The sequence below is a fragment of the Erpetoichthys calabaricus genome, chromosome 5 (genome assembly GCF_900747795.2).
Source record: "Erpetoichthys calabaricus chromosome 5, fErpCal1.3, whole genome shotgun sequence".
Lineage (NCBI taxonomy): Eukaryota > Metazoa > Chordata > Cladistia > Polypteriformes > Polypteridae > Erpetoichthys > Erpetoichthys calabaricus.
In genome coordinates this window covers 15,345,518-15,372,649 of record NC_041398.2, presented here as the reverse complement: position 1 = coordinate 15,372,649, position 27,132 = coordinate 15,345,518, and the positions used below count along the sequence as shown (strand labels likewise).

At 43.3% G+C, this 27,132-nt stretch overlaps 1 protein-coding gene across 1 annotated transcript in view; it reads left to right on the top strand.

Annotated features, from left to right (window-relative positions):
- LOC114641610 (zinc finger protein 418-like) overlaps window positions 1-26,927 on the top strand; it is a 42,670-nt gene extending 15,743 nt beyond the window's left edge. The window contains exons 3-6 of the mRNA XM_028790648.2: window positions 286-1,355; window positions 8,387-8,471; window positions 19,015-19,569; window positions 24,619-26,927. Coding sequence (XP_028646481.2) covers window positions 286-1,355; window positions 8,387-8,471; window positions 19,015-19,569; window positions 24,619-26,132 — 3,224 coding nt within the window. The 3' untranslated portion in view covers window positions 26,133-26,927. The remainder of the gene's footprint in view (window positions 1-285; window positions 1,356-8,386; window positions 8,472-19,014; window positions 19,570-24,618) is intronic.
- Window positions 26,928-27,132: the final 205 nt, after the last annotated feature.

The window sequence follows — 27,132 nt, the reverse complement described above, 5'->3', positions numbered from 1 at the left end:
GACCATGGGGAGCTTTTGAAGTAAGTCAGACCCCAACCTGATAACAGGTGCATGTTCACTGCAGGGCACGCTGGCGCACACGTCCACACCGAGTCACACCGGATGCTGGTTACCACAGCAGACACGTCTCTGGGGTGTAATGGGAAGATGTATGTATTGAACAGACCACAGGAGAACATGAAGGTTTGCCCACACACAGTGGACAGAGCAGGAATGGAAAAGCAGTGCCACAGACATCTTTTGTATAATTATTTACTTAAAATTAACTTTTTTCTATTATTGCAGATTCCCAGGAGAACTGTAGCTTCTCCATGTCTTCACTTGCTCAGCCGTCTTTTCAGTGCAGACTGCAACACCAACAAAACAATGGAAAGAAGAAGAACTCAAAAAGAGGATCGGAGAATTTGACGGCACCCTCTTTGCCATGCAGTTCTATTTCTGCTGACACACACACAGAGAGAGGCTCCATCAGCACCGATCAACAAGCAGTGCATAATACCAATCAGCTGGCTTTGTACTCCAGCCGAGAGTGTGGACAAACGTTTAAAAATGAATCTGAATGCAATGATGGATCAATTTGTACGAATCAGAAACCGTATGCCTGTTCTGAGTGTGGTAAACTATTTTCATACAGAAACAGTCTTCAAACACATAAAATGATTCACATTGGAGATAAGCCCTACAGCTGTGCAGAGTGTGACAAACGATACTCCAGTAACAGTGCTCTTCAGCGGCACACCCGCATTCATACCGGAGAGAAGCCATACAGCTGCGACAAATGTGGCAAAAGATTTTTTCATAACAGCAGTCTTTACAATCATTCAAAAGTTCACATGGAAGAGAAGCCCTACTGCTGTTCCGAATGTGGTAAAAGATTCTCACTTGTAGGTAATTTGTATGACCACTTAAGAATTCACAGTGGAGAGAAGCCTTATTGCTGTAGCGAATGTGGGAAACAGTTCACACGAGTAAGCAGCCTACGGAGTCACATCAGAATTCACACTGGAGAGAAACCTCACTCATGTTCAGAATGTGGCAAGCGATTCTCACGAACAAGCAGTCTTCACTTCCACTCAAGAGTTCACACGGGAGAGAAACCTCACTCTTGTTCAGAATGCGGCAAACGATTCTCGCGAACAAGCAGTCTTCAGACTCACACAAGAATTCACACTGGAGAAAGGCCATATTGGTGTTCAGAATGTGGCAAACGATTCTCTAACAGTAGCCATCTTCAGATGCACATGCGAATTCACACGGGCGAGAAACCGTATTGCTGTTTGGTATGTGGCAAACTCTTTGCACAACTGGGCAATCTTCATAACCACAAAAAGGTTCACATTGGAGAAAAGCCATATTGAATTCACTGATTGTGGTGCTCTTCAGAGCTACACAAGACTGGAGAAAAGAAAGCAAAGGGAAGTCCTATTGGGGACACACAGCTTTATGTACTGGCAGCAAAGCTAAGAGAATAACGACAGCAGAAGTGTACAAATCACTCTGGACCTGAAAGTAAGCAAATTTAACCATTGCTGAGAAATTAACCCCAAGAAAAAAAAAAAAACATATTACTGTTATGAATGTGGCAAACAATTCTCAGACTGTGGTTCTCTTTGGCAGCATACAGTAATCCACACTGGAGAACAATCTCAAAGACTAATACAGTGTACCAAATAACGATAAATCATGGATCATTCGAATTCAATTTCCACGTGATTACTCCATAAGCATGATTAAAATACAAGCAATAACAAAGTACCAATAAATGCAATCTTGTATAAGCCGGATCTGTAATAAATGTGTTACTATTGTAACTGGGATGCTGGGATCAACAGGCCTTATCAGAAAACATGTCCAGGTCCATCTAGATGACCCTACCAATCACCATCACTCCATCAAAATTACAGAAGGGAGCCCTATGAGGGACAATGCCAGCACTATGCTAAGCCCTGGTAAAGCAAATCTAAGGGAATAACAACAGTAAAAGTGCAAAGTCACTCTAAATAAATAAATGACTAACACTTCATGCCTGAAGAGTGACCTTCTCTCCTGCTCTGAAAGCAAGCAAAGCAAACCATTGTTCAGAAAATAAAACCCAAGGGAAGCTGCATTGCTGTTCTGATTGTGGGAAACAATTTTCTCACCGTGTATGTTTTCTGGAAGCACACACCAATTCGTATGGGAGAGAAGCCATATGTCTGTTCTAACGGTGGTAAGCGATTTTCACAAAGAAGCAGCCTTTGCTGCCACTCAGAAATTCACATGGGATAGAGGTTTGAAAATGAGACCAACTGAAACTGTACCGAGGTGCTGAAATCAGCAGGTCTCATCAATTCTTATTTTTGGCCATTTGCCATTTATCAGTACCTTTTTTGGATTTTCCTGGTGGTCGCATATTAGATGTGGCTTGTATCTGTTTCCCACACTCACAGCCCTGATTGTTGGACCTCTCTGAGCTGCAAAAAGAAGAACAGCAGCCCTTAGCTGAACGTTTACAGGAATGACAGTTAATGGCAGTGCAACGGAAATGTCCCGCCTAAAACGTGACGGCTAGCACTCCAAACCCATTTGGAGGAATCCGCATGGGTGTTCCGGATGCAGGGGAAAAGTTTCTTACAAAAAGGTTAACCCCTTAAAATTCAGACTGGACGGACTGTGTGTTCAGAAGATCTGTAGAATTATTTTCTTTTTCTTTTCTCAATAGTTCAACAATTACTTAATGGACAGATATTGTTAGGTTCCATTTAGCTTGGTCAGCTTCAAACTGTGTTATGTTCCTGTCTGTTTAAACAAATCTGTGTTGTCGTAAATAAAAGGTATCAATTACAGGCAAAAACGTGTCTCTATGATGCACCATTTAAACACTTGGATCGGTGAACATTCAAGCCATAACGCGATGACTGGCAACCCCTTTTTGTGACAAACATTTGCAACCGAAAAGGTGAGGTTATGTGAAACCAACAGCATAAACGTCAACTCCCTTCCTTTGTACAACATTGCAAACACCAGGGGGGTATTTTTCATACATGGATTACTTGTTTAGCCAGATGTAATTGTTGACGATTTGGCCTGATCCTGGATCTGTCGGATTTTCGAAATTCTTGCTGGAAGTGTTGTCATAGCAGCACATCCTAATCATCAAACCTGCTGTTCTACGTAAACAAGGATTAGTTTACACACTTAATCAGTGACGGTCCGTGGAAATCATCCAGTCATGGCTTCGCCGTTCATGAATGAGCGACCAATTGATATCAGTGCGCAAATTATACAAAGAGAATTTCATTTGCGCAATCAGCAAGATCCTTTATTGCTCCCGGAGGAAATTCTGTACGAAAGATACCGCTTTAGCCGAGGGGGAATATTGTACCTGAAAGATTTATTAGCTCCTTATATTCGAAGTCAAACTCGGCGAAGTCGGGCTCTCACAACCACACAGACAGTAGGCATTGCTTTGAGGTTTTTTTACAAGCGGCACTTTTTTATATACTGTAGGCGATGCGGAGAATCTAACTAAAAGTGCAGTTTGCCAGGCAATTCGTAAAGTCTGTTTGGCTCTGAAATATTTCCTTCGGGTTTTCATTATGTTTCCTGGACACCTGCGTGTGCAGACAATAAAAGAGGCATTTCATGCCATTGCAGGTAGGTAATACACAGGCTAAAACACCCACAGTTCCACGAAGAATCCCACAATCAGCCTAACATTCTCATTACCAGGATTTCCAAATGTGATTGGGGCACATGGGACTGATCAGAGTGGAGTTTGATCAAACATTATTTGGAAAATGTACATCTCCTCCTGATGAATAATCAGACACAGTGTCTTCATCAGATATTTGACCTTCGTTAATATCTCGTTGGTCAGACACAAGTTCAAAGGAATATGACATTCCCTGCAACTGACCAAACAAAAAAGAGGGCTATATGGAACATACCTGTGGCACACATGGAGGACAAATATATGCAATGACCATCCTTTACCTGAAATGAAGTGACCACTGCATCCTGCCACTGGTCCTGAGGAGGAGCTTCCCCCTGGAATGCCATCAGAAACAGGGCGATGGGCATTTTACTGGAGAGCCAACTCTTCTGCAGGGGTTAGGTCTGGACCGCGTGGACCTCCACCTGTTTTTTGCTTGTCTGCCTTCTTATTAGCTTTAAAATTAATGTTTTTTTATATTATATATGATTATTTATGTCAACAATTCTTTAAATAGTTATATACCAATATTTACCAGTTTGAAGTATATTCTTGTACTTCACTTTAACCTGTTCCCGTGTTCTCTTTGTGCTCACATTTGATCTGGAATTATGACATATTAAATAATAATTAATCTGACACATAGGAAATGAAACGCTAATTTCAGTAAGTACAATGCACACTACTTAGCGTTTAATTTGTCGGACACTTTTTGCCAGCCGTCTTTTCTGGTTTGGGCTGCTTTTGCAGTGTTACCCATTGTGGATATTAAATCTTGAAATTACAATACAATACAGTTTATTTTTGTATAGCCCAAAATCACACAGGAAGTGCCACAATGGGCTTTAACAGACCCTGCCTCTTGACAGCCCCCCAGCCTTGACTCTCTAAGAAGACAAGGAAAAACTCCCAAAAAAACCTTGTAGGGAAAAATAGAAGAAACCTTGGGAAAGGCAGTTCAAAGAGAGACCCCTTTCCAGGTAGGCTGGGCATGCAGTGGATGTCAAAAGAAGGGGGTCAATACAATACAATACAATACACAGAACAGAACAATTTCTCAATATAGTAAGAAATAAAAAATATAAATATTAGAAGTACAGAGCAGAATTTAACAGTAGATGATATATCCCATAATAAGATTTGGATTTGTGTAGAGTCCTGGAGACCTCATCCTTCAAGCTGCCTCCCCCATTTGGCCATTCCACGGCTGAAACAGTGCTGGGCCAGCCAATCCGATGAAAGGACCCCTCTTTCCCACGATTCCTGCGATCCTCCATCAGAGATGACTTTTTCTTAGGCAGGCAAAACAACTTGGCAGGTGGGCCGTGGCAAATTCTTCATGTCCTTCGAATAAAAGGTCTTGCGCCACGTGTGTTAAAAAAAAAAAATGCGCCCGTTCTTTCGTCATTTTGTTCCAGCCTATCAAAGACTTGCTGATCATGTTTTCTAGACTCGATATATATGGGCTTTTCACTCAGCGCGGGCGCACGCATTCATCTCGGATGATTAGATCCAGCTACACTAATCTACTTCACCGCTACGTTTGAAAAACCGACTTATCTGGATGAGTTTCACCGACATTAACTCATCCAAAATGAGGCATCTGATGTCGGATGATTTAAGCGACGTACAGAAAATACCCCCCTGGTCACGTGGCAGCATGTTGTGTGTCTCATTATTGTTTGGCAGCTAATTAAAGAAAAAGAAACAACTAAGGGGCTTGAGTCAAGTTAATTCAAACAAAGGCAAAAGAAGGTAATTAATAGCAAAATCTAATGAAGAAGATGGTTAGAATGAAAACCTGCAGCCATCAAGGACCGGAGTTTGACACCCGTGCTCAAGATAACAGCAATATCAGGAAATTGCTAGAACGTTAAAACTACAAAGTATTTACTCAACTTAAATAAGTAAATTATTCTTAATATACTGTATATACAAATTATTCATGAGAAAATTGTAATACTGTACTGTAATTCTATAACAAACAATAGGAGTGATAGCGTCTGTTCAACTATGCTTTAGCTTCCTCAAAACGTGTATCTTTTAGAAACTGTACTGAAATATTATACATATTGATATTACAAACTTAAACACAAACAATATACTTCAAGAACAAAAACCTAAATTCTATGTATTATATTTATAATTACGCAAACTTTCATATTTAAGAAACAAAGCTCCTGCTCTACTGTTAAGACGCCACCAAACTAATCTATCAGGTTCAAATTGAAGCACTCTGGTTGGCCAAGTTCCAACTCAGCACAGGCCAATCACGCTGACTAATAAATTCATGGTGGACGACAACTTAATTAAAGAGAAACAACACCTAAATACTGTATTGTAGTGATGGGATAATGAAGCGTCGTGAAGTTTTGAGGCTTTCTTTCTATTTGTGCCGAAAAAGATTCGAAGCTTTGAAGCCTCAACCGCAGTATGAACAGCGACATCTGCTGGTTAACTGAGGTCAAGGCAAGAAATCAGGAGCGCAAATGAAGCGGCACTCGCTGTTTCAGCCTCACGTCACCAGTAAAAAGTCAGAAACTTCATTTTATTCTGCTAAGGTCCTTTTCTATTTATACAGGTGCTTGTCATAAAATTAGAATATCATGACAAAGTTGATTTATTTCAGTAATTCCATTCAAAAAGTGAAACTTGTATATTAGATTCATTCATTACACACAGACTGATGTATTTCAAATGTCTATTTCTTTTAATGTTGATGATTATAACTGACAACTAATGAAAGTCCCAAACTCAGTATCTCGGAAAATTAGAATATTATGAAAAGGTTCAATATTGAAGACACCTGGTGCCACACTCTAATCAGCTAATTAACTCAAAAGCCTTTAAATGGTCTCTCAGTCGAGTTCTGTAGGCTACACAATCACGGGGAAGACTGCTGACTTGACGGTTGTCCAAAAGATGACCATTGACACCTTGCACAAGGAGGGCAAGACACAAAACGTCATTGCTAAAGAGGCTGGCTGTTCACAGAGCTCTGTGTCCAAGCACATTAATAGAGAGGCGAAGGGAAGGACAAGATGTGGTAGAAAAAAGTGGACAAGCAATAGGGATAACCGCACCCTGGAGAGGATTGGGAAACAAAACCCATTCAAAAATGTGGGGGAGATTCACAAAGAGTGGACTGCAGCTGGAGTCAGTGCTTCAAGAACCACCACACACAGACGTATGTAGGACATGGGTTTCAGCTGTCGCATTCCTTGTGTCAAGCCACTCTCGAACATGAGACAGCGTCAGAAGCGTCTCGCCTTTGGACTGCTGCTGAGTGGTCCAAAGTGATGTTCTCTGATGAAACTAAATTTTGCATTTCCTTTGGAAATCAAGGTCCCAGAGTCTGGAGGAAGAGAGGAGAGGCACAGAATCCACATTGTGTGAGGTCCAGTGTAAAGTTTCCACAGTCAGTGATGGTTTGGGGTGCCATGTCATCTGCTGGTGTTGGTCCATTGTGTTTTCTAACGTCCAAGGTCAACGCAGCCGTCTACCAGGAAGTTTTAGAGCACTTCATGCTTCCTGCTGCTGACGAACTTTGTGGAGATGAAGATTTCATTTTCCAACAGGACCTGGCACCTGCACACAGTGCCAAAGCTACCAGTACCTGGTTTAAGGACCATGGTATCCCTGTTCTAGATTGGCCAGCAAACTCGCCTGACCTTAACCCCATAGAAAATCTATGGGGTATTGTGAAGAGGAAGATGCAATATGCCAGACCTAATAATTCAGAAGAGCTGAAGGCCACTATCAGAGCAACATGGGCTCTCATAACACCTGAGCAGTGCCACAGACTGATGGACTCCATGCCACGCCGCATTGCTGCAGTAATCCAGGCCAAAGGAGCCCCAACTAAATATTGAGTGCTGTACCTGCTCATACTTTTCATGTTCATACCTTTCAGTTGGCCAACATTTCTAAAAATCCTTTTTTTGCATTGGTCTTAATTGATATTCTAATTTTCCAAGATACTGAATTTGGGACTTTCATTAGTTGTCAGTTCTAATCATCAACATTTAAAGAAATAAACATTTGAAATACATCAGTGTGAGTGTAATGAATGAATCTAATATACAAGTTTCACTTTTTGAATGGAATTACTGAAATAAATCAACTTTGTCATGATATTCTAGTTTTATGACCAGCACCTGTATGTTGTTAAACTGCCAACCTGAAGTCTCGGATTTTTGTGAATTCTCACGCGCAGCACTCACGGGCTGAATGACAATCGCGGGACGGGTTGGGCGAGCGGCTTACACGCCAACGTGAACGTAAACGGGAGAGTGAAACGGAGTGAGCCCACCACTAAAATCGAGGGATTGCTGCAGATCTCCGCGACTCTCATCGTTATTCTCCCTCTTTCTTCTTACACATGCATCTCTCCAGATTCGCCGTTCCCACGCTGCCGTTGCCTTTCCGTCTCCCTGACTTTCCTGCCCATGTCCTGTCCTCTCTATCCCTCCCTCCCAGTCCTCATCGACACTCTAGCCTCCTCCTGACCGCCTTTTCTCTTCCGTTCGTCTTTTCTTTTGTCTCCTTCTCGCTCACCCGTATTTGCCTGCCGTTGAAGTCAGAGCCGATTCGAGCTGCAACGTCTAGCAGGACCACGCCCATCCCGTCGCATGTTAATGACGTTTCATTGTTGTTTTTCTCTCTCTCTCTCTCTCTCTCTCTCTCTCTCTCTCTGTGCGCGCATCTCACTCTCTTTATCGGCCCTCAAGTTCAGATTTCTTTCAGGCCACAAGAACAAGTATAAGAAGAGGGGAAGGTGAGATAAAGTCGGACGCGAGCGTCGAGTACGGGTGGAAGTCAAGACAGTGAGACATGGTGCCGATTTCAGGAAGTGCATTTATTAATAATTGCAGTCGTTGCTCAATTCCAGTTGCCGTTTGAATGTTTCGAATCGGGATTGAGATGTTCTGCAGATGTCGGTGTCTCGTGGTCTAGGGTCCCAGTGATTCACGCAGGCATTAAGCTATCATTGTTATTGGCCTCATCTTGCTCGTACGCTGTTGTCGCCGTCTGTCCTGCTAATTTAACTCCGTTACACCCGTCAGTGTCGTTTGCGTGCGCACAGCTGTTAGCTGTTCTGATCGCTCAGTCGCCGCCGTGAAGTCCGTACTCTGATTTTGTGGTATGAAGACATCGGTGCTACGTGGAATTGACACCAGAGGGTAATGTGGCCCTGTCTGTTACCTGCAAAATGAACACTGATATGTGCACAGATTCTTTAATATGATTGTTTGATCACTCGCACTTCTCAATCTAATAAAAGCCAAGAGATGACTTGAAAGCCTTCCCGTGCCGGACCTACGTGGGGCCCTACTCGAATCGCTTCTGAAAGAACTCGACCTGAGCAAACACAGCTTTAATATTAAACACTCGTCACTCGTTGCTAAACGACGAGACGACTTCATTGAAGTTATAGCCCACATTTTTTTTTCCTAATCATGACTTATACAGTGCCTTCCATAAGGTTTGGGACAAGGACACATTTTTTCTTTGATTTACCAACCCCCCGGTTTAAAATTACAAATCAAAACCATTCCGACGTGATTAAAGCGCACACTGCAGACTTTTATTGAAGGGGAGCTGCAGACATTTCGGTCACACCACCTAGAAACGTCTAAACTGAAAACTGGGAGAGTGCGCTGCGGGACGCATGTGCCGAGCATCCAGCAGATGGCGGGAGGCTGAGTGGCTCAGTGGCTGGCGGCCTTGTATGGGAGTTGGAGTTCCTCCAATTAGCCGGTGAAGGGGCCTGTTTTTTTTTTTTTTTTATTTATTTAAAAAAGAATATAGTCACCAGAGCCATAACTCTGTAATTTTTTTAACACTAGAATTACCAGAGCCTACGAAAAAACTCGTATATCCGGCCCACCTTAAATCGCTTCTTAAAACCTTTCTCACCTCTCCGCCAGCGTCTTTTGTCATCTAAATGTACTGATAAAGACAAGCTGCCAGCAGCCGGCTATTCCATCCCCCCAACGACTTAGAACGTAAACAGGCTTTTCCCAGCTCTTGCCTTGATTGATTACCTGGGAGTGAAGTGGAGTTTTAGAGTCGAAATAATAAGATTGTTATTTGAAACACACGCATTTCATATGTGTTGCATTTCTACAGTAATCTGTGTAAACACATTGTTAAAACAGAAACGTGTTATATATTCTAGTAGCAATTGACAAAATGTAGGCATAAACTATATAATGTATGAAGCCTGAAGTCCAAATATCAAAGAAACACTTTCACAAAAGGTACAAAAAAAAGCCACCGCCAAAAAAACCCGCCTTAGTGTGAGACATTGATATGAATTAACTATCACTGCATCCGTGGCGCAACAGTATCAGTCGCTGACTGGGAATCAGAAGCTCATGCGTTCGATCCTGCACAACTCCCATTTGAGAAGTGTTCTTATTTTCACTATTTTAGAATAAAAAGATACATTTGATTTCAGTCTGTAACAGCTGGTGTAATTTATGATATTTGTAAAGGTTAGCTTTATTTTTTTTAAATTCACTTTTCATTGTCTCAGTCGCGTTCAGGATCCATCCCTACAGCCCCCCACCTGACACTGCTGTTTTTACATAAAGACGCCCTATAGTTCTGCAGTGTATCACGATACATACGACCGCGTGTTTTTTTTCCCCCAGTATTGCCAGTCCCCACATGTTGCTGTATGCTGTTTCTTTTGTACTCCAGGACATGCAGAGGAAAGCATAGTAAAGAGCAGTAACTTCAGTGCTATATGCAATCATCAGACACTCCCCATCTGATACTACTGTTTCCACATAAAGACGCGCTAAAGCCTTGCAGTGTACTTGTGACTGCATTGTCGTACCAATGCTTGCGAACTGAAGTGTCTGCGTGTACTTTCCGTGGCATTATACGTGTATTTTTTGAGCATGGCCATGTAGCTCAAACACAGGAACATATGTTGATGTAAAAGTATAACAAAACAAGTGCACTTTTATTCAAGACTATAACCGAAGAAAAAAGAAAGCAAGTTACAGTATGGCGGTTGATATGACAGCTTGCATGGTGGAATGCTAAGAACTGCTGATTTCCATTCTGTGCTATATAACTTAACATTTGAATCTGATGATTCCATATAGCGCTGTCTTGTTTAGTGTGCGCAAGAACATGCAGGTGGCCAGTTGCTGAGTGCTACAACGCACATTTTAAAAAAAAGAAAGAGACAAATATATGTGACGTTTTGAAGAAATCATTTTATGACGCGAATAGTACCAATCAGAAAACATCGTCGAAGTAATGCAATATTATTTGAAAACGAACAGCGTCAGGTTGGGTGTGAAGTTATACTGGAGCTGTTTGAGTCGGATCAGAAGCTGAATAAGCTGAACAAGCTCATGTTCTGACTCTAAGTAAAAAAGCATGAATTAATAAACAGAAATAACCGCGATCGATATCACCAAGTGTGATCAAGAGTACTGGTTCGATCCCCACTCACTCCTATATTTGCCGTTTTCAGTAGTAAGCTGCTCTTTTGCTAATATTATACAGTACACACATGCACTTGATTTGTGTCTGTACTTGCGCTGTTACTTAGAGAGTCAGATCGGGGGGAGGGGTGATATAGAGCGGGTGAGCTTATTCAGTGCTTTATCTTTCAGTACATGTGCCTTCCCTGTTTATTTGTATATCTCTGCCTGTCTGTCTCTGTATTACGCAGTGCTCTGTCTGTCTGTGTGTTATGGATTTTGAAAAAAAAATAAGTTATAAGGACGGTTTGCTGACTTGGAGCACTACTACCTTACTGTGCCACAGAGACGCGAGTTCGATTCCCAGCTTTGAAGAAAGTGTTTTTTTTTTCCTCAAACGGACATTGAATTTATAAATTGGTATGCACTGTAAATCGTTAACTTTAAAATGTCAATTGCGGTTATTTCTGTTGATTAATTCATGCTTTTTTACTTAGAGTCAGAACAGGAGCTTGTTCAGCTTATTCAGCTTCTGATCTGACTCAAACAGCGCCAGTATAACTTCACACCCAACCTGACGCTGTTCGTTTTCAAATAATATTGCATTACTTCGACGATGTTTTCTGATTGGTACTATTCGCGTCATAAAATGATTTCTTCAAAACGTCACATATATTTGTCTCTTTTTTTGTTAAATGTGCGTTGTAGCCCTCAGCAACTGGCCACCTGCATGTTCTTGCGCACACTAAATAAGCGCTATATGCAATCATCAGATTCAAATGTTAACAGTTATATAGCACAGAATGGAAATCAGCAGTTCTTAGCATTCCACCTACTGTAACTTGCTTTCTTTTTTCTTCGGTTATAGTCTTGAATAAAAGTGCACTTGTTTTGTTATACTTTTACATCAACATATGTTCCTGTGTTTGAGCTACATGGGCATGCTCAAAAAATACACGTATAATGCCACGAAAAGTGCATGCAGACACTTCAGTTCGCAAGCATTGGTACGACAATGCAGCCACAAGTACACTGCAGAGCTTTAGCGCGTCTTTATGTGAAAACAGCATCAGATGGGGAGTGTCTGATGATTGCATATAGCGCTGAAGTTATCTGCTCTTTACTATGCTTTCCTCTGCATGTCCTGGAGTACAAAAGAAACAGCATACAGCAACATGTGGGGACTGGCAATACTGGGGGAAAAAACATGCGGTCGTATGTATCGTGATACACTGCAGAACTATAGCACGTCTTTATGTAAAAACAGCAGTGTCAGGTGGGGGGCGGTAGGGATGGATCCTGAACGCGACTGAGACAATGAAAAGTGAATTTTAAAAAAATAAAGCTAACCTTTACAAATATCATAAATTACACCAGCTGTTACAGACTGAAATCAAATGTATCTTTTTATTCTAAAATAGTGAAAATAAGAATACTTCTTAAATGGGAGTTGTTCAGGATCGAACTCATGACCTTCTGATTCCCAGTCAGCGACTGATACTGTTGCGCCACGGATGCAGTGATAGTTAATTCATATCAATGTCTCACACTAAGGCGGGTTTTTTTGGCGGTGGCTTTTTTTTGTACCTTTTGTGAAAGTGTTTCTTTGATATTTGGACTTCAGGCTTCATACATTATATAGTTTATGCCTACATTTTGTCAATTGCTACTAGAATATATAACACGTTTCTGTTTTAACAATGTGTTTACACAGATTACTGTAGAAATGCAACACATATGAAATGCGTGTGTTTCAAATAACAATCTTATTATTTCGACTCTAAAACTCCACTTCACTCCCAGGTAATCAATCAAGGCATGAGCTGGGAAAAGCTTGTTTACGTTCTAAGTCGTTGGGGGGGATGGAATAGCCAGCTGCTGGCAGCATGTCTTTATCAGTACATTTAGATGACAAAAGACGCTGGCGGAGAGGTGAGAACAGTTTTAAGAAGAGATTTAAGGTGGGCCGGATATACGAGTTTTTTTGTAGGCTCTGGTAATTCTAGTGTTAAGGTAGCGTTTTATATATTTTCTGTAGGGTAGAGCCTTATTTTAGTTTGTTTTTCTTTTCTCACTTGTGATCTTTGTACATAACACTATTGCACTGTGGGCGGCACAGTGGCTGCGTTCGCTTCCCGGGTCCTCCCTGCATGGAGTTTGCATGTTCTCCCCGTGTCTGCTTGGGTTTCCTCCCACAGTCCAAAACATGGAGGTTAGGTGCATTGCAGATCCTAAATTGTCCCTAGTGTGTGCTTGGTCTGTGTGTGCCCTGTGGTGGGCTGGCACCCTGCCTGGGATTTGTTCCTGCCCTTGCACCCTGTGCTGGCTGTGATTGTCACGGTGGGTCTGCTGGAGCCAATGCGTTTGGATATAGTGGGTTGGAAAATGACTAACTGACTATTGCACTGTGGGCAGCACGGTGGCGCAGTGGTAGGACTCGCCGTAAGGAGACCTGGGTTCTGCTTGGAGTTTGCATGTTCTCCTCATGTCTGCATAGGTTTCCTCCCACAGTCCAAAGACATGCAGGTTAGCTGCATTGGCGATCCTAAATTATCTCGAGTATGTGCTTGGTGTGTGGGTGTGTTGGCGCTGTGCATGGGGATTTGTCCCTGCCTTGCGCCCTGTGTTGGCTCCAGGAGATCCCCGTGACCCTGTGTTAGGATATAGCATGTTGGAAAATGGATGGATAAATGGACTATTGCACTGTTTATTTCATAGATTATTTTTACCTTTTTGTGTGCTCTGTATATATTTTTGCACTAGAACTGATTTATGCATTTTATATGACTGTTATAAATAAATATCTTTGGCTTTTTAACATCCAACTGCCTTATTTTTAACTCTTTGTCACCCCTGATCCCAGCCGATCCCAAACTACAAGCAGGGCACCTGCTGCCACAGTTGGCTTCTGACATACCCCAAAATGCTTCCATCCATCCATTTTCCAACCCTCTGAATCCGAACACAGGGTCACGGGGGTCTGCTGGAGCCAATCCCAGTCAACACAGGACACAAGGCAGGAACCAATCCCGGGCAGGGTGCCAACCCACCGCAGATGCTTCAACGTGACATTATAAAATATATAAAAATATAAATGTATAAATAATATAAAATATATACATATAAAAAAGCAGATTTGTCGATCTATTTTTATATATATATATATATATATATATATATATATATATATATATAATATTGTCATTAATAACGTTGTGCCAAGTGACCTACTTTAACACGCTGCGTTCCAGAGCTGACAAGCAGTCAATCACGCGGAGAAATGCGGCCGCCGATTTATGCAAATGAACACCGACAGACGAGCATCACTACTGACCAATGGGGGTGGAGGAGCGTGTGAAGACGGGGGCGTGTCCTGCACAGCAAGAACACACTTGTTGGTGTTGTCTATGGGGAAAAAAAATCTTAAAAAACTGTTTTAGAAATTTAGTGACATTATAGAAAAAAAAAGATAATTAGGTGAAACCTTTGTTATTGCTACAGTGGGTCCCCAACAGCCAAGTTTGGGAGCCACTGCACTAGTATCATCATCATCATCATCAATCAATTTAGTTTTATAGCCCCCCCCCCCCCCTTTTTTTTGAGTCACACAAACATCCAAAAAACTTTAGCAAAGGTGCAAAACAACAGAGGCACTGTGAGGAGCTACACAGTTAAGCCTAAAAAAGGGGTGGAAATGGCCATGAGAAGGGAAGTTAGCATGGTGAGTTTTCACAAAGTATGGTCAGCCACCACCCTGTAGGTACCAAATTAATTGGCTATCATAATGGAGGAATGGCTGGCCGTTGATTGTTAATACAGAACAATGAACGGCCAGCCATTCCTCCATTATGATAGCCAATCAATTCGGTTGGCGGTCACGGTGCACACAGACAGGAAGCAGCGTTGTAGCGGGTGACAGTCCAGCGCAAGACACACTCGGCTCTCATGGGTCAGTTTAGAGCTGCTGGACACAGGTGGGGTTTGGGCTGCAGAGGGAGAACTGGAGGAGCAAACGGAAAAACAAAAAGAAAACCTCAGAATGTTAGTGACCAGCACAGAATTAGAAATGGACCTTCTAAAGGGGTTGAGGAAAATAAAAGAGTGCGAAGCAAAGACTTGTGGGAATGTCAGGTGGATTTTACGTGAACAAGCCATCAGGTGCAGGCAGTGGGAGTTCAACCCAGAAACAGTGAAGTGAATTGGAGGTTGGGTTAGAAGTGACACATTTTGTGGGGTGGTGTGACGATGCAGGTTCTCTCCATGCTCCCCTCATCTGTCCGGGAGCCCTGAACCCAACACCGTCGATAACGTCACCGAGATGAGCTGACAAATGGGGACAAATCTCTCATGAAGCCAGGGGACATTTCCAAAAGTGAAAAAGGACTTTTATTAAAACAATCAAAAACAAAGTGCAGTGTCCAAAGTTCAATAAATAAATCCGTAAAACAAGTGTCCAGTGGGGATAAAAACCAACAATAAATCAATCCATAAAACACAAGGTTAACATGTGCAGCAGTTAAAAACGCAGTCTCTCCTTCTCTCTTTATTCTCCAGCCCACCTCCGTCTCTTTCTCCCCGGCTCACCCATTGCTCCTTCAGCCGGTGGAGAACCAACAACCATGAACTCCTTCGGCTAACCTCCGTCTTGGCCTCCATCAGGATGTCACTGCCAGACCGCCGAGGTCAGCTCTCCTGACTCGATCCTTCGCGCACCCGCAGTCGCTCCTCAGATCCCTCGGGAGGGAACCCCACTCACTCATACATTCAGTGGGTCAAACTAGCCCCCAGAGTGCATCAGCATAACGGGGGGCACCAGCTCATGGTGTCTCCACCTTCCAGGTGGCCAGATCATCACCTCTCGACTGCTATTTTTCATCCTTAGATTGCATCCTCTTTTCATCTCTCCATCAACCTTTTTCTTTCCCTTTCATCCTCCATGATTTATCTCTCAAAATGTTTCTATCCCCCTGGTGTACCTCTCTATGTACAGTGCATTCAGAAAGTATTCAAAGCGCGTCACTTTTTCCACATTTTGTTATGTTACAGCCTTATTCCAAAATAGATTAAATTCATTTTTTCCTTAGAATTCTACACACAACACCCCATAATGACAACGTGAAAAAAGTTTACTTGAGGTTTTTGCAAATTTATTAAAAATAAAAAAAAATTGAGAAATCCCATGTCCATAAGTATTCACAGCCTTTGCCATGAAGCTCCAAATTGAGCTCAGGTGCCTCCTGTTTTCCATGATCATCCTTGAGATGTTTCTGCAGCTTCATTGGAGTCCACCTGTGGTAAATTCAGTTGACTGGACATGATTTGGAAAGGCACACACCTGTCTATAGAAGGTCCCACAGTTGACAGTTCATGTCAGAGCACAAACCAAGCATGAAGTCAAAGGAATTGTCAGTAGACCTCCGAGACAGGATTTTCTCAAGGTACATATCTGGAAAAGGTTACAGAAACATTTCTGCTGCTTTAAAGGTCCCAATGAGCACAGTGGCCTCCATCATCCGTAAGTGGAAGAAGTTCAAAACCACCAGGACTCTTCCTAGAGCTGGCCGGCCATCTAAACTGAGCGATCAGGGGAGAAGGGCCTTAGTCAGGGAGGTGACCAAGAACCCGATGGTCACTCTGTCAGAGCTCCAGAGGTCCTCTGGGGAGAGAGGAGAACCTTCCAGAAGGACAACCATCTCTGCAGCAATCCACCAATCAGGCCTGTATGGTAGAGTGGCCAGACGGAAGCCACTCCTTAGTAAAAGGCACATGGCAGCCCACCTGGAGTTTGCCAAAAGGCACCTGAAGGTCTCTCAGACCATAAGAAAGAAAATTCTCTGGTCTGATGAGACAAAGATTGGACTCTTTGGTGTGAATGCCAGGCGTCACATTTGGAGGAAACCAGGCACCGCTCACCACCAGGCCAATACCATCCCTACAGTGAAGCATGGTGGTGGCAGCATCATGCTGTGGGAATGGGAGACTAGTCAGGATAAAGGGAAAGATGACTGCAGCAATGTACAGAGACATCCTGGATGAAAACCTGCTCCAGAGCGCTCTTGACCTCAGACTGGGGCGACGGTTCATCTTTCAGCAGGACAACGACCCTAAGCACACAGCCAAAATATCAAAGGAGTGGCTTCAGGACAACTCTGTGAATGTCCTTGAGTGGCCCAGCCAGAGCCCAGACTTGAATCTGATTGAACATCTCTGGAGAGATCTTAAAATGGCTGTGCACCGACGCTTCCCATCCAACCTGATGGAGCTTGAGAGGTGCTGCAAAGAGGAATGGGCGAAACTGGCCAAGGATAGGTGTGCCAAGCTTGTGGCATCATATTCAACAAGACTTGAGGCTGGAATTGCTGTCAAAGGTGCATCGACAAAGTATTGAGCAAAGGCTGTGAATACTTATGGACATGGGATTTCTCAGTTTTTTTATTTTTAATAAATTTGCAAAAACCTCAAGAAAAGTTTTTCACGTTGTCATTATGGGGTGTTGTGTGCAGAATTCTGAGGAAAAAATGAATTTAATCCATTTTGGAATAAGGCTGTAACATAAGAAAATGTGGAAAAAGTGATGCGCTGTGAATACTTTCTGGATGCACTGTATATATACACACACGCACGGGTGCCTCCTTGGGTGCAGTGCCTTAATTACACACCGCAGGAAGCCAATGAGGCAAACAAGAACGACCACGCCCACACGTGCAGGTGCGACTCTCTCCAATCACCTCATTAACTCCCCACAGTTGTGCAATCATGCTAATGGAGAATGGCACAACTATACGGATTTAAAAAACCCGACCTTTTTTTCAGAAGCCACGGACCCGCTATACCACAGGTGGTGTTCAGGATATTTTGTGGCAGATCCCCAAGGCAGAAACATAAACAGTTAGGGGAAAGAGAGAAAAATAAAAAAGAGGAGTGAGAAGAGGAGCTACTTTGAGTCTGGAGCAGCAAGCAGGTAGAAGAGCCGCCTCTCATAACAGGCTGTCCGATTGAAGCTGTCAGTTGGCTTCTTAATATTTGTTACTGACTATCAAATGTGACTCAATATGATTTGTGCTCCACATGGTTCTTGCTGTAATTCAGGTGGGGCATATGAATACATCAAAAGCTGAGTCTTTTTAAAATGGTGGTCTTAGCTTTGGTCCGATCCAGACAGTGGATCTGCCCCTGTTACAGTTGGACTAGACTTGAGTAGATCTCTGCTGTCAATACGAAATGATTCAGAATGAAAAAAGCTTGAATTTTTGCACTTTCCTGCTCTTTGCTTTATCTCGGCAACTTTGACTTCTTCTACACGTCAATCAACTGCAGATCTGCTAAGAGAGCTTCTTAGACTAACATGGAGGGTGCACAGCATTTCGGATCTCTCATAAAGGCTTAGCTGGTAGTTTTCTGTGTTTGTTTAAAATGGGAAGCTAAACGTCTATCTGTTTAAGATGTCCATCCATTTATCCATTTTCCAATCCGCTGAATCCAAACACAGGGTCACGGGGGTCTGTTGGAGCCAATCCCAGCCAACACAGGGCACAAGGCAGGAACCAATCCCGGGCAGGGTGCCAACCCACCGCAGGACACACACAAACACACCCACACACCAAGCACAATTTAGAATCGCCAATCCACCTAACCTGCATGTCTTTGGACTGTGGGAGGAAACCGGAGCGCCCGGAGGAAACCCACGCAGACACGAGGAGAACATGCAAACACCACGCAGGGAGGACCCGGGAAGCGAACCCAGGTCTCCCAACTGCGAAGCAGCAGCACTACCCACTGCGCCACCGTGCTGCCCCTGTTTAAGATGTGCTCACCTTATTTCTGGCAACTCTATGAAGTAATTCGATTACTTTTTTTTTTTTTTTTGGACAGATAAAAAGGAGTCTCCTTCCCGGGTCACATGGCCATGCAATGAGCTCTCTAGTGGCCTCCTGGCTGTCCATGCGAGAAGAGAAATCTTAGAAGAGGAGAGCAGACGCTTTGGGGGAGAGAGAAAAAAGTGTTTTACAGGGAGCATGGCCTGCGCCAAAGAGGGCACTGGCACAGGTGAAAGACTGGCCTGTGTTAAACAAGAGGAGCATGAGTGGGGCACACCCACAGGTTTGGATGTGAAGGCAGAGGGCTGTGAAGGAACAATTTCAGGGTTTAAAGAGGAGGAGGGCAAGGAGGAGAGTGTCGATGTGAAAGTTGAGAATTTGGACGGATTCTCCGTGGGTCTTGAACTGCAAAACCCCAAAACTGGGCAAATGTTCAAACAAGAGATTTGTGAAGAATCTCCTTCCACTTTACAGAGCCGGACCGCTAATATGGGACAACTGGCTACCTGGCAGAATTCTGTGGAACTGAAATCTGAGTTATCAGACTTGGATGAAAAAGTCCATGAAGGAGAAGAAGACCAGCAGTTATCATCTAGGAGTGTTGGGAAAAGTAAGTGATGTGATTCATCCTAAAAGAAAGCGAACCTGAGAACGTGAACAGATTTATTTTTTTTTCCCCCTGCATTCTTCTTGGCATTTTTAGTTGGTGGAAATGAGAGAGGCTGTCAGAAAGAGCAACTGCTCGAGTACCTACTGACTATCAGTAATAAACTGTACAGGCTTATGCAAACACAAATGAAGTTCACATACCGTATATTCCATCAAATCCAGCTAAATCTATTGAGGTGATTTTGATCCAAAGGCTTCTGTCATTTTCTAATGCTGTGTCGAGTGTCATTGAGCGTTCAGGGGCAACTGGGTGACAGACAACTGGCAGAAAAGGACAACTCAGCGACATCCTTTACCAGTTAGGTAATAGTTAGGTTGTTCCCTGGAGAGGCTTGAGCTCTCTGGAAATGTGTTCTTTTTTAATTGCGGCGTTTTAATAACCTGAATTTAAATAAAAAGGTATTATCCCTCCCATGCATGCAATATGACGGTTAAAAGATTACACAAGAACAAAAGGATCATTTAGCTCTTTACTGGCGGTTTCACGTGGTATTACAAACAGGAAGCTTATGTCAGACATATGAAGCATGCGGGAGACTTGATCCTGTGCAGTCCGTCATCTGTCGTCGCCACGCTGAAAGGATTTTAGCCGGATAGAAGACATAATCTTCTGCCCAGCCTCGGACGGAAGACATACTCAAAGTGTTGGCCGTAGGTGTCCATTCTTATATAGTGGTACTCCATGTGCAGGCTCTTGGCTCCGGGTCCAAACAAGGGCAGGAAAGTACTCAAACCCCACCTTCAAACATTCAGGAATAGCACAATGCCCACATACAGTCCCCATTCTCCCAACAAGGAAATATGCTGACAGAAGACAGAAATATACTAGTCTGTCTTTAGGCTGATCATTCAATTCTTCAGTTGTCTGTGTCTCTCTTGCCCTGTGCTTGGCTCGGCAATTCTAAATGCTGCTGCTGTGCTCCTGTGTACCATATTTGGTCTGCCTGTATGAATGAATCCATAACAATGGGCACAGAACAGTGACATTAAACTTAATAAAGTTTAACATAGGTTCAAAGAGATTTCATCCATCCATCCATTATCCAACCCACTACATCCTAACTAAAGGGTCACGGGGGTCCGCTGGAGCCAATCCCAGCCAACACAGGGCACAAAGGTAGGAAACAAACCCCGGGCAGGGAGTCAAAAGAGATTTTTTTAATGATATTTAAATGACAACCTAGGGCGCCGGAAAATCCACAGAATCACCTGCTTTATGAGAGTCCCCAATACGTTGAGAGTAAAGATATTCCTTAAGCCGTACTCGCAGGCTACCTTTTGCATTCTAAATAATGTTATCATACAATTACAATCAATACAATTTATGTAAAGAATTAACAATTATGGTTGCAGAAGATAATGTAAGATTGAGTTTGTTCCATCTGCAGAATAAAGTTTGTTCGTCAATTATATAAATTGATTTTCAACATTTTAAATCACATTGTCATTTAAATATAATTAAAAGATCTCTTTGAACCTAACTATTACCTAACTGGTAAAGGATGTTGCCGACTTGTCTGTTCGCCGACTTGTCTGTTCGCAGTCTTGTCTTTCCAGCCGAGTTGACTGTCGCCCAGTTGCCACCGAACCATCGTTCAGATGGAGTGATTTGTTTGTAGTGATTGCGTCCACAGACTCACATCCTCAAACAGTGGGTTCCTACATCTTGTAAATCTGTACATCAGGCCACAGCAGTTGTGATATTTGCCCGGACACCACCAGTCGGAGACCACATCTTTATCAATCTGCTTCTTTTTTTTCTTCCAGTTAACACAACACAGAGTCTCGCACAACAACACAGTGCCTCTAGCCCCAGTCTCCCTTCTGGGCCTTCTATCTCCTTGTCCCTGGGCCACCTGCACTCTCTCTCTTGAGGAGTTTCATCCTGCTCCTGCTCCCGACTCCAGCTCCTTGATTGGAGGGAGGCAGCCCATCTTATCCTCACCCGGATGAGCTCCAGCTGCTCTACATGACGTCACGTCCTGGTGTGGTGGAAGCGTCAAGAGAGCACCTGGAAGCACTCCGGGTGACCCTGGAAGGATCGTCCTCCATGGTTGTGGCGGAAGTAAATAAGTCCCGTGCTCCATGAGGCTCGGGGTGCCCCCTGGCAGTGACCAGAGGACCCAACGGTCTTGAGCCTCCATGCTCCCCTTCCGTGGGCCTCTTCTACTCCAGGGTGGTTGCCCCCTTGTGGTCCGGAGGACAAATATGCTATGATCCAGTCCTTCCAGGAGTCCCGGCTGGGTCTGACCCCCAACCATGTACTACACAGTCTGATTGTTATTTGATATTCACCTACAGAATATGTGAGGAAAGTTCAGTGATTCATTATGAACTTAGGAGTTTAAAACGTGTGCCAAAATGTTCTCGACACAGTTAATTAACTCTTTTAGGGCGGATGTCGACTTTTGTCGACAGGAGGGGTTGAAGGCGAATGTCGACAAAAGTCGACATCCAGGGATAAAGGGCGACAATCAGCTGTTAATGGCGACAAATCTCACTGTCACGTCACAGGCATTCCCTCTGTGCTTGGAGGAATGCTAGACTCGTTGACTCGGCAAATAAACCTTGCGTGTGCGTGAGTTGCGAAATGTAAACAAAGGCAAGATGGCACCGACATGTGAAAAGGCAGCGAAGGAAGTGCAGAAAAGAAAACACTTGGCAGACGTTGTTTTGCGCATTACCGTGGAGTCAGACTCTTGATTTTTCAGAATTGGACTTTATTGGCAGTGATCAGGAGATTGAGCAAGAGAGTTAGAAGCAGGCATCAGCTGATCAGACACCAGCCGATGCCACGCGAGCGGATCTGCTGCCAGTTGAGTGCCTTCGCGCAGCCGATGCATCTACGGCAAGGTTCGCATGGGATAAATACACAGACATTGATCCGTTGAGAGCCGATCTGGCTACCGGAGTTTACAAGACGGCATGGCTTGCTGTTGGACACGACAGATCACCAGCTGCTGTACTTCAGGCTGCTCTCTCCTGATGCTGCTTTTCAGCTACTGTCAGACAAGACAAACAGGTAGGCAGAGATTTTTTTTGAATCGCGGGCTGCGTTTGCATCGCATTCTCGTTTTTCAAAGTGGAAACCCACAACGAAAGACGAGATGAAGCGCGCTGTGGCATTACAAATAGAGATGGGACAGAACTAGTGATATAACTTCAGGGAGCATTGGTCCAAACGTGTTTTGTCCCCTGGTGGCTTAGGTACGTGCTGCTGCAAAGTTTTATTCACTTCTGTAATAAACAGAAGCAAATCCAATGGGGTGAGCCAGGCTATAACGCCATACATAAAGTTCATAAAGTTTCAGAAGATGAAAAGAGGTGACAATACGGTTTTCATGCAGGCAGAAATCTTGGTGGCAGTGGCATGGCACGATGGCAAATGGGTGACTTGTCTCTCTACAGTACACACTAACAATATATGTGAGAAAGTGCAGCAACAGACAATTGAAAAATAGGCACCAAAGCAACACGTATTGTAAGGAGTGCAATGTGGCAATGACTGAAATTGGCTGCTTTGAGCGAGATCAGACTTTGCTGTGTAAAATGTATGTGATATGTATGTGAAATCATAGAGTATGCAGGCTCATACAACATGCAAGACAGTAACATTTGTCAAAAGGAAATATTTTTTTGTTGATTTGATATGTTAAACAATTGCTTTGTGTTCTTTTTTAAAAAATGTTAGTTTTTGGAAAAATATTCAGCCCTGGGAGAAAAGAAACAAAAAAATTAGCTCTAAAAGAGTTAAATTCTGGGTCACACATGGAGCAGGAACAGCAACACATCAACAGCATCCCCAAAACTGTAGGCCATTTGCTCACCCAGTCTTACTGTGGTAACTCCATTCGAATGGAGGTGAAGGTCAGTAGAATAAGACAAAGCTTTAGTGTCCAAAATTGCAAAAAAAAAACAAAAAAAAAAAAAACAAACACATTCTACGCAGCATTCTGTTCAAGATTAGGAGGAGAGAAATGAGGAGCAGCAACAATTAAATGAGAATTAGTGAAATAACAAATAGTGAGTGATGTAACAAAGGCACTATATAGGCAACTGACCCGACACAGATGGACACAGAGGCACGTATAAACAAACAAGACTTTTATTTATCTTTGCCCGTGGGCGCACGTCTTCTCCATGTCCCACTGGCAATACACAGTCCCTTAAGCACTCAACACACCAACAATCCTCTCTCCTTTACCACCACTCCTCCTCAGGCTTCATCTCCTTCCTCCCAACTCTGGCTCCCGAGTGGTGGTGGCTGGCCCTTTTTATATCCCACCCGGAAGCATTCCAGGTGCTTGACCACCTGGTCCTAATTGCCCTTCCGGGTGGAGCTGAAGATACGTCCAGCTGGGCTTCTGACTCCATGTAGCTCCCCCTAGCGGCCATCCAAGCTCCCAACCAGGCTGTGGAGGACTCCATCTCCCATGGAGCCATGCGACAGGTTGGGGGATCACTGTCCGCCAGGGAGGCTGCCACCAAGCATCCCGGGGGAGGTATTGAGCTGCCCATGGTTGCTCCCCCGGAAGAGATGCAGAAGGAGCGTCCCTGCCCGGCATGGGACCCAGCTGTCCGCCACAGTGGCTAGTGAGCCTTAGATGTATAGGGGCTTGATCTTGAGTTGGGCTGAATCGACACGACGATCGCACTTCATCAGGTCTACTTGTCAGATCTCTTCCATCAATTTTCTTCACTTGAGGTCACTGGCAACTTTTATAGAAAGTCAGACTTTAACCCTAAAATGGACGGGAGTCCACTGTGGGAAACATTGACACAGACTTCCACATGTGTACAAACCAGAGAAACATATGGTTGTGTGAGAGGACGATGGAGAAACTGCACAGACACCAAGAGAACATGCAAAGCCCACACACAATAGACAGAGCAAGAATGGAACTGCAGGGTGAGGCAATAACACCATTCAGTGTAATAGATACATTTTTTAATAATGACAAAGAAAACACCTTTTTTTGTGTTATTGCAGATTTCCAGGCGAATGGAAGCTACTCTGTGTCTTCATTTACTCAGAAATCTCTTCAGTGCAGCCTTCAAAACAAACAAGATACGAAGAAATCAACAAGAGGATTAAAGAATTTTACAACAGCCTCTTTACAGAGCAGTTCTCTTAATGCCGTGAAACTAATAAAGATGGAAACCATCACCACTGATCAACAAGAAATGTGTAATACAGACCAGGAGGCTTTAAATGCCAAACAACAATGTGGAGAAAACTTTAAAAACAAATCTTACATTAAAGATAAGTCAATTCATACAATTCAGAAGCCACATGCCTGTCCAGAATGTGGCAAACTGTTTCCACACAGAGACAGTCTATACAGGCATAAAAGAATTCACACTGGAGAAAAACCTTACTGCTGTCCAGAGTGTGGCAAACGATTCCTCAATAAGAGTGCTCTTCAGCGGCACAAACGCATTCACACTGGAGAGAAGCCACACAGCTGTGTCGAATGCGGCAAACAATTTTCCCATAAAAGCAGTCTTCAGAATCATTCAAAAATTCACACTGGAGAAAAACCTTATTCCTGTTCAGAATGTGGTAAAGGATTCTCACTTTTATGTAATTTTTATAGCCACTTAAGAATTCACAGTGGCGAGAAGCCATTTTGCTGTAGTGAATGTGGGAAACGGTTCGTACAAGGAAGCAGCCTACACAATCATATCAGAATTCACTCTGGAGAGAAACCTCATTGTTGTTCTGAATGTGGCAAACGGTTTTCACAAGTAAGCAGTCTTCTGACCCACACAAGAATCCACACTGGAGAAAGACCCTATAGCTGTTCACAATGTGGCAAACAATTCTCTAACAGTAGCCATCTTCAGAAGCACACACGAATTCACACTGGAGAGAAGCCATTTTGTTGTTCTGAATGTGGCAAACGATTCTCTCAGAATGTCAGTCTTCTGAAACATGCACGCAATCATAAAGGAGAGAAGCCATATTGTTGTTCAGAATGTGGAAAACGATTTTCTAATCGTAGCGGTCTCCAAGGGCACATATTAGGTCATACTGGAGAAAGGCCATATTCTTGTTCTGAATGTGGAAAACAATTCTTTTATCAAAACAGTCTTCGGCGACACACAAGAATTCATTCTGCAGAGAAACCTTATTGCTGTGCTGAATGTGGTAAAGGATTCTCACAAAATGGCAGTCTTTTGACACATGTACAAATTCATACTGGAGAAAAAACATATTGCTGTTCTGAATGTGGCAAGAAATTCTTTACCAACAGAGGTCTTCGGCAACATGCACGTATTCATACTGGAGAGAAGCCATTTTGCTGTTCTGAATGTGGCAAACGATTCTTGGACAGTAGCTCTCTTCGTCAGCATACAAGAATTCATACTGGAGAGAAACCATATTGCTGTTCTGAATGTGGTAAACGATTTTCACAAAGAGGCAGCCTTAAGTACCACTCAAACATTCACGCTAGAGAGAAAAGAATCGCAACTGAGCCAGCTGTGGAAAAAAACAACTGAAACTGTGCCAAGGTGCTTAGGTCTGCAGGTCTCATTTAGACTCTCTCATCTTACGATCAATCTGTGTGAACTGAAGACAAGTTGTGGTGCTACAGTAAATTTACAGGAATAATACCAGTATGACAAAAATGTCTTGACTAAAACATGACTGATAGTGCACAAATGCCATGGGAGAATTTCACCCTGCGAGAATCCTCATTGGTTTTCTGAATGTGAGGAAAAGATTCTTACAAAAACGTAAATTTCTGCAACATGTCAGAATTCATACGGGAGAGAACCTGGGTTTACAACGGCTACTGCGCCAGCCAAGAAAATGTGCGGTAAAACCTCAGGCTGCAATATTTGATGTGCAGGCATTACAAGCTTAGCTAACAAAAATGACCAGAAGGTGGCACTCATGAGCCCTCATTTGTTCTTAATTCGTTTAATCTTGCACTGTGCATGTTTAAATCTGTTTAACAGGAAATTTTAAACCTTCTCCTGTTTGTCACTTGCTATTTTGGAAAGCTTTTTGAAGTGTACAGTATGTTTTGACTATATTGACTTTATATGCTTTAAAGAACGTTTTCCTGTTTAACATTTTCTGTGAACACTTGTGTTTGTCAGCAGTGTCGATGTCACTATCAAAGATGAAGGCCTAGTAGAGTCCAAAAACACATCGGCCTGATGGGCAACAATATACATATTCATTGTTAAAGTTCAAATCCTGGATATTATGGCTTCGTTGACCCTCTGGACTGCGGTGGGCTGCCACCCTGCCCGGAGTTTGTTTCCTGCCTTGCGCCCTGTGTTGGCTGGGATTGGCTCCAGCAGACCCCTGTGACCCTGTATTAGGATATAGCGGGTTGGATAATGGATGGATGGATGGATGACCCTCTGGACTGTGCTGCCTATAATTCAAGGTGGTTTACCTGACCTTTTACATTTTTATAAAAGTGTTCACATACAAATTATACATTGTAACCAGAAGGGGGAGCCACTGAGTCACAAACTACAGACA